Here is a 16,137-nt window from a genome sequence, read left to right as displayed (position 1 = left end):
AATGTGTTATCAAAGATAGATGACTTTAATTTTAATAATAATAATAATAATAATAGTAATAACTCTCCCGTGGTCACCACCTGGTTGTGGTGGGAGAGCCCAGTAATTTTACTGAGCAATGCAGACTGGAGCACAACCTCCTGGTAGGGACATCCATGCCAGTAAGGTCTATGGAGAGAAATGAAGCTAAGAGTAACCACACCCCCATTCTGTGGAGATAATTATCATGGTAGAAACCAGATCGAAGTGTGATACCGGCTCGGACGTCGTCCGGGTTAACAAGGTCCACGTTTGTGGGTTAGGCAGAGGCTCACGTTCGAAAAATAGGTCGCAGTCTCCCTTGGTTACCGGCAATGTTCCCTCTAATTTTTTTTNGTTAAAATAATTCTGTCTTCTTTTAAAGCAATCTAAAATGATGAAAACAGTATATTATTAAATAAGAATTTTATATTTTAATAGGTTAAATATTAAACTCTTACCTTTGCAGCTTCTGTGTGATCATCCAAGTTCTCTAAACATTTTGTGTCACTTCCACATTTACGAAGAAATTTTCCCAACCCGTGTAACATATTATCCACTACAAATTTAACATCTTTAATAGTACATGGTGAGTTGTTAACTGTTTGTAATGGAGGAGAAAACTTTTTCTAAAATTAAAATAATTTATTATAAAGTAGAGATTAAAATTCATTTTAAAACATACTTTTATACAAAATATTATCTTTTGTCATTGATTTAATGTATTTAATTGAAATATACACAGCAATAATCATGTTGCAGACAGAGCGAGAAATAAGTAAACAACAATTCAAATTGGTGTGCATGCTCGCCTGAGCAGCACATAAATTCTTGTGCGCAGCAACAATTTGAGCAGTGCGCGGCCGCGTAGCTTAGAGGGAACATTGGTTACCGGTGGCGAAAGCAGCACCGGCTCAAGCATGGCTACTGCAATGCCCTCAACAGATGTGAGGAACCAACCTAACCTTTCTGTGGCAATGCATACACAGACCACAAAGGCTGGAAAACCATGCCAACAAATGAAATGGACAACAGAAATANCTCCTATTTTGACATATTAAAAAATTGCATTTTTGTCTTAACGTAATAAAAATATTTTTATTCAACATTCACCATCAGTGCATGCTGAATGTTGACATTTGCTGGTGTTAAGTGAGAAATAATGATATTTAGCAAATATTTCGTACATACACGAAACAAATGTGTGAATGTTGACATTTGCCAGATATCGGTCTTTCACAGTAATATATACAGTATATTCATTTATTGTATTAATGGACATTAAATAGCTTAACATAATTTAACTTATATAATTCAATTTCAAAATGTTTATATAACACATTATCCATCAGTGCATGCTGAATGTTGACATTTGCTGGTGTTAAGTGAGAAATAATGATATTTAGCAAATATTTCGTACATACACGAAACAACTGTGTGAATGTTGACATTTGCCAGATATTGGTCTTTCACAGTAACATATACAGTATATNCAATAAAATCACATACATTATAGACATAGCCATTCCAAACACTCACAATGTACAAAACACATGCACTGAAAAAATTAGCAAGTACACAGAACTCGCCCAGGAAATAAGGCATCTGTGGAGGATGGATAGAGTGCTTATTGTACCTGTTCTCTCCTGTACAGGTGTGATACCACACACACTACACAAAAGCCTGGGAACATTACAATTGAGTAGAAATACATACATCACACTACAGAAGGCCACTATATTGAATACATGCCACATTGTTAGGAAATTCCTTAATACAGACACTGAGAGTGACACACTTATTTAATTTTAGTTTTGTTTTGGTTGCTATGCCTTGACTTTGGTCTGGCATAGTACACAGCCACCGGTGTGAACTGAGTCTAACTCACAAAACACATAATAATAATTGTAAGAAGTTTTTATAGAGAAATCCCGCGAGGAGGCGAGAAGAAGAAAAGCAGGGGGCACTAGTTGTTTTTGATAAGACGAAGCAGAAAGATGGCTGCCTAGTCTTTGTACATAGTTAATTATTATAATTAAAGTTAGTTCAGTAGTTTTTTACCGTTGCGTTTGACTTATTTCAAACAATTGTACACTCCATAAACACAAGTCATACAAGAATTGGCGCAGTCGACAACATTAGCTGATGTGACGCTACCAACCACGTCTACAAGAAACGAGCCGAAACAAGTAAGGCGCACGAACGAAGGTAGGAAGCTTGAAGTTTAAGATTGAAGTTAAAAGTGTAAAATTTTAGTCGTAACCGAATCAAAGTTATAGAAAAGCTTAAGAGCTAACTCTAGGAAGCAATAGCTTAAAGATTTAGCGCCGATATTAGAAAAAAGTAAAGAATTTAAGTTGATGATCGTGATTCGGTTAGAAGCTAATATGTCTACGGTTGAAGAAATTAAACATGATTTAGAAGGAAGGACCATTGAATATTTGAAAGAGGAATTGGAGAAAAGGCAATTATCACGAGTTGGGAAAAAATCTGAACTAATAGAACGACTAACTAGCGCAATGTTAAGTGAAAAAGAGAATGTTAGCAAAATTAGCAACGCAAAAGAGGAACAAGTCGTTAATGAATCTCCTTCCAAAGATCAAGCTGTAAATCCAAATCCTATGAATATGATGCAAACGCTAATGGAAAAAGTATTATTATTAATAGATAACCAGCAACAGGCAGTGCGAAACTTAAAGGAGACAGTTATTGAAGTCCAAACTGTACCTGATTTGACAAGTTCTCTTCCTGAATTTGGTGGTACTACTACAGAGAGTGCTGACGAATGGTTGAATTATATTGAATTGACTCGAAATCAACAGAGACTAGCTGAGACCCAAGTTCTTCCGCTAGCCATCAGCAAACTGAGAGGAGCAGCGAAAAACTGGCATAAAGCAATTGGTTACCAGCTTAACAATTGGACTGAATGGAAGACAAGCTTAAAAAGCGAATTTGGTAAAAGACTGACGTTGAGAATGTGGTGTGACAGAGTGAAAGAAAGAGAACAAAGACAAGATGAAAGTCTCACAGATTATTTCTATGCTAAGCTGTGTTTGTTGCGTACTAACTGTCCTGTAAATGTTACTGAAGCTGACGAAATTGATTATTTGCTGGATGGAATAAAAAATAAACAACACACAGTTACTATTGCTACTCATGATGTGCACAATATTGCAGAACTACAGCGTATAGCACGCAAGATAGATGAGCAAGAGACTGAGGCCAGGATGCATATGAAGACTCAAGTTCAACAACCTCATAAGTTCTCAAATAATACGAATGCTCGATTAAAGGATCCGGCTATTGCAGTTGATTTTATTAAACATACAGACGAGAAGTCGATAAGAAGAGACCCCAAGTGGAATGCTCAGATGCCTTTACAAATGACCCGATGTTACAAATGTCAACAGTTAGGACATCTAGCCAAGACGTGTCCAAATGAAAATATTGCACAGACCAATGAATATAAAGCTGAAAGAGGAGGCTCAAAAGAGATTAAAGACAGCAAGAAACAAAAACAAAAGAACAATGCTTTAAACATCAATGCTAACGCTTCTAAAGTTCATAGCCCATATATTAATGTTGAAGTGTCAATGATAGGAAAGATAAGAGCCCTTGTTGATACAGGTTCATGTCGTACAATAATTCGTCGGGATCAGTTACCTGATGGTATAAGGATGTTAGATGACGACACCACTGAATTTACTGGTATTGGCATGACAAAGGTGAAACCAATTGGATTTGTTGATCTACCTATTCGGTTGCAAGGCCAAGTCACCACAGTGAAAACAGCCGTGTTCGAGAACAACCCAGTTCCTTTGACTTTAGGAATAGATTGGATTGGCCAAGCAGGAGTGAAAGTGATATTGAAGAAAGATAAATGTGAAATAGTCACAAGAGATGGTGATGTGATTCCAGCACAACCTCCCATTGAAGAAGCAATACAAGAATCATGCTTGTTACTTCCTAGTGCTGTAGCAATACATACAACGGAGAGTAAGACTACGTTTGAAGACCAATGGAACTATCATTCCCAACCCGAGGAATGTGACGAACTGTCAAATCCAGAGGAATTCATACTACAAAGCACAGAGAGCCAGGAATCAATGTTAAATGAAGAACAAAGGAAGGAAATTGAACTGTTAATTAGACAATATGACCGTATATTACAAAATGAACCGGGAGAATATAATAGAGTTCATCATCGTATAGAACTGACAGACAAAACACCAGTAAGGAAAACACCATACCATTATTCTTGGAGTGATCGAGAATTTATTAATGAAAAAATAAAGGAAATGCTTTCGTCAAACATTATACGAAGGTCGAATTCACAGTATGCATCTCCAGTCGTATTAGCCAAACAACCTCACCATGTTACGACAAAAATACGACTTTGTATTGATTATCGGGACCTGAATAGCAAGACAAAACGAGACTCGTTTCCATTACCAAGAATAGATGATATTCTAGATAAGTTACATAATGCCAAATATTTTTTATCTCTTGACCTTGAGAGTGGTTACTGGCAAATTCCGATGGCAGAAGAAGATATACATAAGACAGTGTTCATTACAGCAGACGGATTGTACAAGTTTAACAAAATGCCGTTTGGATTATGTAACGCTCCAGCCACTTTTCAGAGGGCGATGTCAGAATTATTTCAAGGACAAGAAGGGATACTAGTTTACCTAGATGACATCATTTTGTTTTCATCAGATTACGAACACCACAAGAACTTAATCAAAACAGTACTAACAATACTGGCAAAAGCTCATTTAAGGATATCACCACAGAAATGCCAATGGGGATTAAGAGAAATTTCTTGTTTGGGATACCTTGTGAATGGAGATAGTAAACGACCGAATCCAAAGAAAACAGAAGCTGTTAGTCACATAAAGACACCTACGACCAAGAAACAGTTACAATCTTTCCTGGGACTTATGTCGTACTACAGGAGGTTTATTCCGAACTATGCCTTGATTTCAGCACCATTAAGACGAATGATGAAAGTAAACAACTATGAATGGAATGAAGAAACTCAAGATAGCTTTAATAAATTGATTCAATGTCTGAGGGAAGAACCTATACCTGCCCACTTTGACCCTGATGCTGTAACTGAGGTACACACTGATGCTTGTCAAGAAGGTATCGCAGCAGTACTCATGCAGGTACAAAATGGAAAGAAAGTTGTTGTTGAATATGCAAGTCGAAGTACCAGTAATACAGAACGCATTCTTCATTCGACCGAGCTCGAAGGGATCGCAGTACACTGGGCCATCTGTGAAAGATTTCAACATTATTTGGTTGGAAAGAAATTTACCCTATCTATATATATAACCCATTCAACAGGTGTCCATCCTTCCTTCCGTCCGTCCGTCCCGTAACCGTTTGATAACCGACACTAGAGGCGCCCCTATCGTGTGTCATATTTCAAACATTCAAATTAAATTATTTTAATTTAATTGTATTTAAACACGCCTTCAAAATAANATAATTAGTTGTTGGTCTGGTGAGCCAGTTGCCTGCCACAGGCCAGTCATATAGTATGAATCAACTTTAACTCATGATTTGAATTTAAAAACAACATATAACCCACCCCATCACAAAACCCTCATCCTTTTCAAATACAGATAACCAAATATAAATAAATATATATAATTATATTTAATTAATAATGTACAGTCCCATCCAAAATGCTGTTCAAATTCTCCATAGATAACTGTCTTATCTGAAGTATATTGACCATAGTGCCAGGAATATCAAATGCAAAGTGCAGTGATAGAAAGAGATAGATTACACTGTAGATTCGTTCATTTTAATGAAAGGGGGAAAGGAATTGGGCTGAAGATGGGACAAGTGTGCAGCTTTAACTGACATGATTAAGAGATAACAAAGCATCTAGATGCAGCTACACTAAATTAAAAAGTTTTACATACGAATCTACTTACTAATGAATGATTAATGGCAAAAATGATTTTTTTTTTTAAAATAACAATATTGTAATTAATAATAATAGTAAATATTATCTTTCTTCTGATGAATTTATCTATAGAATCATATACCTGGAAAATTCCTGCACATCTAACAAGATAATTGTAAAGCTATACAATTAATTTAAAAGCCATTGTTAGTATTTGTAAAAATAACTGCAGATATCTTTTATAATATTTTGAAGACAAAGATTTGATGCATATTAGGGTAGGATCGATAGAATAAGTCAAACACAACACTAATGATCTGTCAAGGGGCATGTCTATCAGAAAGACTTTTTGTACCACTAAATAGCCACTATTTAGCTGTTATACATGTAAAGAAAACCCAAAACTTTACATGGTCAGTCCATCAATCAGGCATGAACTTGCAATCAGTGGTGAAGTGGCTACTGGGAAATTCCCAATTTTCCAGTGGACTGTTTGCTTAGTAACCTTTTCTTATTTTAATACAAGTCATATTTAACTTAAGAAAAATATCAAGCCAAATACAAGTACTGTCTATTGTATTAAATTAAAAAGTAGCCTTTTCTAATTCAAATCATAAGCCACCATAATACAGCTCATATAACCAGACATCTTGGCCCGTGGCAAACATGCAGTTGAAATTTCAAAATGACTCGTCCAATTCAGACATGGACCACCTTGGAATGACCCATGTGAATGAACATTTGGCCTGTGGCAATGTGCATTATGTAACTTCTAATTAGAAAACAACTGAAACGTTTGAAACAAAATTTTTTTGAAATGTAGTAAATACTACTACACAATACTATGCAACACACATTATCATTTAGTATTTCTGGTAAATATTGCTTAAACAAATTGCAGAATGGTGATGATAATATTTCTTGAAAGACACAATATATTAGTACAGCATAGAAGTTGTTTCATTTTGATGAAAACTTTTTGATTTGACAGAAAAAAATTTAATCCCTTCGACAAGCATTTCTTCTCCTGTTAGTATGGAAATGATAACTTGGTGATCATCCAAAGCATTCAGTGCTTGACATGTGTAATGCATGCAAATTGTGACTACTGTGGGAAATCCAATATTTCCTGTAAATATGAACAGCACTTTAGATGGGACTAAACAATTCATTAAGATTATAATGACATATGCATGCATCACACATTATTTTGTATTTTATATTTATTTATTTATTTAATAGTTATTTTCTATTACTGTACTGTATACATTTTATTTAATTATATTAATTACATATTTTATTATAAATTTTTGTGCATTACTGAATAAAATGTTTAGTCATAAGAGTGCTGAAGAAATATTTTTAACTAATAACAAAAACCTTATTTTTAAGGTTCAATAATAAAATATATATTTAGGATTCTAAATTAATATGATTAAATGCTTCTGTTATAATTTTTAAATGATAAAAACATGATATATTTAATTTTATAACACTTCAAAAATTTTTCAGATGTATTTATAGAATAATTTTTTGAATCTTTTTAATGGAAGTATTAAAAATTAGTCATTTCTGAATTACACACTAAAAGATTCAAGAGTATTTTTTTTTTATAAATATTACAGAAAAATAATTTTCATTGCAAAGAATTGCAGATATAATCATTTTGATTATATCTGCAAACTTGCAGACTGAACAAAAATTGCTTTATTTATTCAATTTTTTTTTTATAATAATAAACCTTTTCATCTTTTAGTACAGTTATTTTATGAAATAAATTTATTATTTTAGCTTATAATATTTTTGTTAAATGTTTAATTTATACTCACAATCTTGTATTTTTTGTCTTATTGACAATAACAGCAGTTCCATTTTGATCAACATAATGATCTAATCGAAAAAAAGCTGCAACTCTATGGACTAGCATACGGTTATATGAACTCATTTGTGGAAACTTATGGGATTGCCTTCNTACAACAGCACCACCTGTATTGGACGACCACCTGCCTAAAAGACCACTTTTTGAAGGAACCGTGGGTGGTCGCCATAGACAGGTTTTACTGTACTCACTGGCCAATGAATTAGAAACCCCCATGCATATTAAGTAAATGTAATTTTGCAGCTTATATGCAAAACACTTGAATCATGTGTTACCACGTGTTCATTAAGCTCCTATTTAAGAATGCTATTAGTCAGTACTGTCATTAAGTTTATGAAAATAGGAAAAGAAAAGGACTTGACCAAGTTTCAAAAAGGGCTGATTGTGGGTGCCTGTTTTGTAGAGCTGACTGATTTTTTCCAAAGGTGAGATATCCCGAGTGTTAAATTGGTAAAACCTGCGGTCGATGTCTAAAAAAAGTAACTGTGGCTCCAAAACAGTTCATCAGAAACATGACTGGTGTCATCTGAAAAGGCTAGTGTGAGAAAAAAAGGACTTCCTCTCTGCAGCAATTGACAAAAGAATTTAATGAATCCTGTCCCCAACCCATATCTAACAGAACTATGTGCAGAAAACTGAAAAGAATTGGTATGAACAGTTGGGAGCCTATACGAAAACCACCGATTTCTGTGAAGAACTGGAAAATTCCTCTACAGTGGTGCCAAGAGTGCCGTAACTGGACATCCGAGGACTGGAAAAAAGTAATATGGTCAGATGAATCATGATACACCTTATTCTGTACCGACAGTAGGCAGAAGGTTTGAAGGGAGCCCCATGAAGCACCATTTTGATCAACATAATGATCTAATCGAAAAAAAGCTGCAACTCTATGGACTAGCATACGGTTATATGAACTCATTTGTGGAAACTTATGGGATTGCCTTCTGCAAAAAACAGGAAAAAAAATTTAACACCAAATTATAACTTATCAAAATAAATTATGTTATATAAAACTTTGTTTTTAAGTGTACTTTAAAAATATATTAAAATTAATTATTTAAAACTAAAATTCATAACAATATTGATACCTTTTGTTTTAAAATATATGAAATTACAGTATTTGTTAATATTCATGAGAAAAAAATTCATTTAAAATAAATTTTTGTAGTATAGCAAACATTATTTATTTATATTAATAAGCAAAATAGAGAAAAAAATGCTGTTAAAATATTTAAGATAAGTAGAACACAAAATCTGTTGAAATATATACAGTGAAAACTGCTTAGGCGACCACCTGCATTCGACGGGCACCTGCCAAAATGGGCAAAAATTTCTGGCACGGAATAGTTTATCCATAGAGTATTCGTATAAGTTACCTGTATTAAACGACCACCTGTGTAACGCGACCGCGGGCATCGATTTTTGGTCCGAAACAACATACAACACCTGTAATAAGCGACCACTTTCGCGAATGTATCTGGTCTAAACTATTGTAAGAACCCATCTCAACAACGTTTCCACCTCCTAATATAATGAATTAGTCTAAACTCTCGTTCGAACCCATCCCGGGCACTTCTCCCACCCTTGAAATTAGGTGCAGGTGTTAATAAATTAGTCTAGCAACAAAGGAAATTCATTTCAGTTTGTTGGAAAATGTCCGAAATGCAAAGTGCTGTCGTTAGAAGATCGTATTAAAGTTATCACAACAGCAATTAGCGGCGAAGTTTAACTGTGGGAAAACAAAATTTATTTTACCCTAGACCTACAGTATTTTCCTTGGGGGTGTAAAATATTGTACACGATACAATTAATCGGCTGATCTCATCGTTTGATAAAATCTATTTTTATTTATTTATTTTGAAGCTCATATACAGTACACGTGCGATAAATAGTTTCTGTATCAACCTACCTTATTTCCACGATATTTTTAGAAAAATAATATCCAAGTAATTTTCGCAGGCAAAATATTCAAAAAACAATAAACGCATTAATGCAAAAATCAGTTTTACTTCCTTTTTCGATTCCGCGATTGTAATGAAATCGTATAATGAGAAAAAATAATAAAATCGTTTTATTATTAATTAATAATTTTTCTTATTGTACTTAATTAATTAAGAAAATATTAAATATTAAAAAATACAGTATTTTTAAAGTTGAAATAAGATTAAACTAATGAAAACCAAAATCAAAGTGATGGAGAGATAGGACGCGCTTGTATATTGATGACGTAATACACGTAACTGAGGAGCGAACGAAAAGAACCGAGTCTAATTAATTAAGTCGGAAAAAAAGTGTGCATTATAATCGAGAAAATGCGACTATTGTATTAATCTTTAAAATATTGGTATTAAATCTGTCTTATAATATGATGACGATTCCTGTAAATCGGGTTATCCGATAAGAATCAAATACAATACCAATATAGCCCTATCGTTGAAAAAATTCGCTTATTTTTGCTCACCTCAAGTTTTGCTTAGTAGAAATGGCTAAAAAGTATGCAAAATACGTACGGAAATACGGTATTACAGCACCACCTGTATTGGACGACCACCTGCCTAAAAGACCACTTTTTGAAGGAACCGTGGGTGGTCGCCATAGACAGGTTTTACTGTACTCACTGGCCAATGAATTAGAAACCCCCATGCATATTAAGTAAATGTAATTTTGCAGCTTATATGCAAAACACTTGAATCATGTGTTACCACGTGTTCATTAAGCTCCTATTTAAGAATGCTATTAGTCAGTACTGTCATTAAGTTTATGAAAATAGGAAAAGAAAAGGACTTGACCAAGTTTCAAAAAGGGCTGATTGTGGGTGCCTGTTTTGTAGAGCTGACTGATTTTTTCCAAAGGTGAGATATCCCGAGTGTTAAATTGGTAAAACCTGCGGTCGATGTCTAAAAAAAGTAACTGTGGCTCCAAAACAGTTCATCAGAAACATGACTGGTGTCATCTGAAAAGGCTAGTGTGAGAAAAAAAGGACTTCCTCTCTGCAGCAATTGACAAAAGAATTTAATGAATCCTGTCCCCAACCCATATCTAACAGAACTATGTGCAGAAAACTGAAAAGAATTGGTATGAACAGTTGGGAGCCTATACGAAAACCACCGATTTCTGTGAAGAACTGGAAAATTCCTCTACAGTGGTGCCAAGAGTGCCGTAACTGGACATCCGAGGACTGGAAAAAAGTAATATGGTCAGATGAATCATGATACACCTTATTCTGTACCGACAGTAGGCAGAAGGTTTGAAGGGAGCCCCATGAAGCAATGGACCCTGCTTGCTCATTAACACAACTCAAGGTTATGGTGAGTTATTATTGTATGAAGCATGTTCTGTTGGGACAGATCTGGTCCGCTGATATTCCTGGAAGGTCAGGTGACTTCCAACAAGTACCTGAACATTGTTACCAATCAAGTTCATCCTGCAATGTTGCATTTTTTTCCTGCATGTGACAGCTCTTTCTTTGATGACAACGCTACTGTCCATCGTGCAAGAATTGTTCAGCAGTGGTTCAGCAAGCATGAAGACAACTTACGCTACCAACCCTAATCACTACAGAGCCCAGATCTTAATCCCATCGAGAATGTACGGGACATGTTAGAACAACAGATCTGTCAGCAAAGTTCGCTTCCATCAAATCTACACCAACTACAGGAAAGTTTAGTAAATGCATGGTGTAAATTGGACTTAGAAGCAATTCAGCACCTTGTAAAATCCATGCCAAATTGAGTAAATGATGTAATTCAAGCTAAAGATGTTCCAATAAAATATTAAACTGCTGTTTCTAATTCATTGGCCAGAGAGAGTAAAATTTTCAGCTTTCATTTATTTATGTTACACCTGAAAAAACCACAAAATGTTCAAAAGAAATAATTATTATTTAGCAATTAGGTATAAAAATTCTAAAACTTTTTTCTTATGGTTTACTCTTTGAAATTTTAAAGTTACAACATGTTTTGGTCTTACAGATACAAAAATTAAATTAACAAAATAGTATGCAAAATGCAGATATGTTAATATACCCAGTTTAAAAATTCTGTTTCTATTAGGAATAATGCCAAATAATTGCCAGATTACATTGAGCTATATTAATGCTAGTAATTACTAAATAAATGCCAAATAATTTGGCCTAGATATTTAATTAATAATTAATAGCATTAATGTAGCTTGATGTAATCTGGTAATCATTTGGGCATTAATATAAAAATTGGATTTATGGATGTTTATATTTCTATTAGGAGTATACATATATAAGCCTGGCATAGACTTTCTAAGACACACTGTACAGTAGAATCTTGTTTTACTCATGACTGATATATGCAGATTTATTTTTGCAGATGGCAAATGGTTAGGTTAATTCTTGAATGCAGAAACATAATTCTTACTATTAATGCACAAAATGGCTATTTTTATTATGAAATTCATTGTAGAGCATAATGATAGTATAAAAAATTAAAAGAAATTTTATACAGCTTACAACTCGATAATAAAAATTATTATTAAAACCAGAGTTTTTATTATTATTTTATTATTTTTAATCTTAATTAACTGGCTACCTAATATTAATAAATATTATACTAAACATTAATATTATAATATACACTGGACGACNATAACAGAATCGTACACGTAAGTCAGATTCGTCCTTACTATCAAAGAACCGATTGAGAAGGACAACGTGCAAATGAAGCTACAAACAAAAATAAATGTTACTAATGTCTCTAGAAGATAGAGAAGAATTTTAAACAAAAGCTATTGTTTTGTCTAAAAGCAGTCGTAGCCGAGATGTAAGAAGTTTTTATAGAGAAATCCCATGAGGAGGCGAGAAGAAGAAAAGCAGGGGGCACTAGTTGTTTTTGATAAGACGAAGCAGAAAGATGGCTGCCTAGTCTTTGTACATAGTTAATTATTATAATTAAAGTTAGTTCAGTAGTTTTTTACTGTTGCCTTTGACTTATTTCGAACAATTGTACACTCCATAAACACGAGTCGTACAATAATATAAATTATTTAGTATTTAATTAATTACAAAGCTATATTATATGCTATAACTTGACAGTTTGTTTGGCTTTAACTATAAATTGGGTTTATGAGTTGATGTTTATATACAATAAACTGCTTTTATTCTGGTATTTGGTATTAGATTAATTAAAGATTAATCTGTATATTAATTAGAAGTATTTATTAAAAAATTAAATCTTAATCCATTGAATAATCCAGGCTATAAAAGCAGTAAAGTGTCATTTCTCAAAAACATGAGTAGATAATTAGTTGTTGGTCTGGTGAGCCAGTTGCCTGCCACAGGCCAGTCATATAGTATGAATCAACTTTAACTCATGATTTGAATTTAAAAACAACATATAACCCACCCCATCACAAAACCCTCATCCTTTTCAAATACAGATAACCAAATATAAATAAATATATATAATTATATTTAATTAATAATGTACAGTCCCATCCAAAATGCTGTTCAAATTCTCCATAGATAACTGTCTTATCTGAAGTATATTGACCATAGTGCCAGGAATATCAAATGCAAAGTGCAGTGATAGAAAGAGATAGATTACACTGTAGATTCGTTCATTTTAATGAAAGGGGGAAAGGAATTGGGCTGAAGATGGGACAAGTGTGCAGCTTTAACTGACATGATTAAGAGATAACAAAGCATCTAGATGCAGCTACACTAAATTAAAAAGTTTTACATACGAATCTACTTACTAATGAATGATTAATGGCAAAAATGATTTTTTTTTTAAAATAACAATATTGTAATTAATAATAATAGTAAATATTATCTTTCTTCTGATGAATTTATCTATAGAATCATATACCTGGAAAATTCCTGCACATCTAACAAGATAATTGTAAAGCTATACAATTAATTTAAAAGCCATTGTTAGTATTTGTAAAAATAACTGCAGATATCTTTTATAATATTTTGAAGACAAAGATTTGATGCATATTAGGGTAGGATCGATAGAATAAGTCAAACACAACACTAATGATCTGTCAAGGGGCATGTCTATCAGAAAGACTTTTTGTACCACTAAATAGCCACTATTTAGCTGTTATACATGTAAAGAAAACCCAAAACTTTACATGGTCAGTCCATCAATCAGGCATGAACTTGCAATCAGTGGTGAAGTGGCTACTGGGAAATTCCCAATTTTCCAGTGGACTGTTTGCTTAGTAACCTTTTCTTATTTTAATACAAGTCATATTTAACTTAAGAAAAATATCAAGCCAAGTACAAGTACTGTCTATTGTATTAAATTAAAAAGTAGCCTTTTCTAATTCAAATCATAAGCCACCATAATACAGCTCATATAACCAGACATCTTGGCCCGTGGCAAACATGCAGTTGAAATTTCAAAATGACTCGTCCAATTCAGACATGGACCACCTTGGAATGACCCATGTGAATGAACATTTGGCCTGTGGCAATGTGCATTATGTAACTTCTAATTAGAAAACAACTGAAACGTTTGAAACAAAATTTTTTTGAAATGTAGTAAATACTACTACACAATACTATGCAACACACATTATCATTTAGTATTTCTGGTAAATATTGCTTAAACAAATTGCAGAATGGTGATGATAATATTTCTTGAAAGACACAATATATTAGTACAGCATAGAAGTTGTTTCATTTTGATGAAAACTTTTTGATTTGACAGAAAAAAATTTAATCCCTTCGACAAGCATTTCTTCTCCTGTTAGTATGGAAATGATAACTTGGTGATCATCCAAAGCATTCAGTGCTTGACATGTGTAATGCATGCAAATTGTGACTACTGTGGGAAATCCAATATTTCCTGTAAATATGAACAGCACTTTAGATGGGACTAAACAATTCATTAAGATTATAATGACATATGCATGCATCACACATTATTTTGTATTTTATATTTATTTATTTATTTAATAGTTATTTTCTATTACTGTACTGTATACATTTTATTTAATTATATTAATTACATATTTTATTATAAATTTTTGTGCATTACTGAATAAAATGTTTAGTCATAAGAGTGCTGAAGAAATATTTTTAACTAATAACAAAAACCTTATTTTTAAGGTTCAATAATAAAATATATATTTAGGATTCTAAATTAATATGATTAAATGCTTCTGTTATAATTTTTAAATGATAAAAACATGATATATTTAATTTTATAACACTTCAAAAATTTTTCAGATGTATTTATAGAATAATTTTTTGAATCTTTTTAATGGAAGTATTAAAAATTAGTCATTTCTGAATTACACACTAAAAGATTCAAGAGTATTTTTTTTTTATAAATATTACAGAAAAATAATTTTCATTGCAAAGAATTGCAGATATAATCATTTTGATTATATCTGCAAACTTGCAGACTGAACAAAAATTGCTTTATTTATTCAATTTTTTTTTTATAATAATAAACCTTTTCATCTTTTAGTACAGTTATTTTATGAAATAAATTTATTATTTTAGCTTATAATATTTTTGTTAAATGTTTAATTTATACTCACAATCTTGTATTTTTTGTCTTATTGACAATAACAGCAGTTCCATTTTGATCAACATAATGATCTAATCGAAAAAAAGCTGCAACTCTATGGACTAGCATACGGTTATATGAACTCATTTGTGGAAACTTATGGGATTGCCTTCTGCAAAAAACAGGAAAAAAAATTTAACACCAAATTATAACTTATCAAAATAAATTATGTTATATAAAACTTTGTTTTTAAGTGTACTTTAAAAATATATTAAAATTAATTATTTAAAACTAAAATTCATAACAATATTGATACCTTTTGTTTTAAAATATATGAAATTACAGTATTTGTTAATATTCATGAGAAAAAAATTCATTTAAAATAAATTTTTGTAGTATAGCAAACATTATTTATTTATATTAATAAGCAAAATAGAGAAAAAAATGCTGTTAAAATATTTAAGATAAGTAGAACACAAAATCTGTTGAAATATATACAGTGAAAACTGCTTAGGCGACCACCTGCATTCGACGGGCACCTGCCAAAATGGGCAAAAATTTCTGGCACGGAATAGTTTATCCATAGAGTATTCGTATAAGTTACCTGTATTAAACGACCACCTGTGTAACGCGACCGCGGGCATCGATTTTTGGTCTGAAACAACATACAACACCTGTAATAAGCGACCACTTTCACGAATGTATCTGGTCTAAACTATTGTAAGAACCCATCTCAACAACGTTTCCACCTCCTAATATAATGAATTAGTCTAAACTCTCGTTCGAACCCATCCCGGGCACTTCTCCCACCTTCGAAATTAGGT

At 32.7% G+C, this 16,137-nt stretch overlaps 1 protein-coding gene across 1 annotated transcript in view; it reads right to left on the bottom strand.

The window, feature by feature from the left end:
• The window catches only part of LOC111624189 (R3H domain-containing protein 2-like), a 282,865-nt gene that overhangs the window by 99,804 nt on the left and 166,924 nt on the right, over nucleotides 1-16,137 (bottom strand). Inside the window, exon 10 of the mRNA XM_023367000.1 lies at nucleotides 15,345-15,485. Within this exon, the coding sequence (XP_023222768.1) occupies nucleotides 15,345-15,485 (141 nt within the window). The remainder of the gene's footprint in view (nucleotides 1-15,344; nucleotides 15,486-16,137) is intronic.

This window comes from Centruroides sculpturatus, unplaced genomic scaffold, assembly GCF_000671375.1.
Source record: "Centruroides sculpturatus isolate CEXI.00-Female unplaced genomic scaffold, Cexi_2.0 scaffold70, whole genome shotgun sequence".
Classification (NCBI taxonomy): domain Eukaryota; kingdom Metazoa; phylum Arthropoda; class Arachnida; order Scorpiones; family Buthidae; genus Centruroides; species Centruroides sculpturatus.
This window is presented reverse-complemented; position numbering and strand designations above follow the sequence as displayed.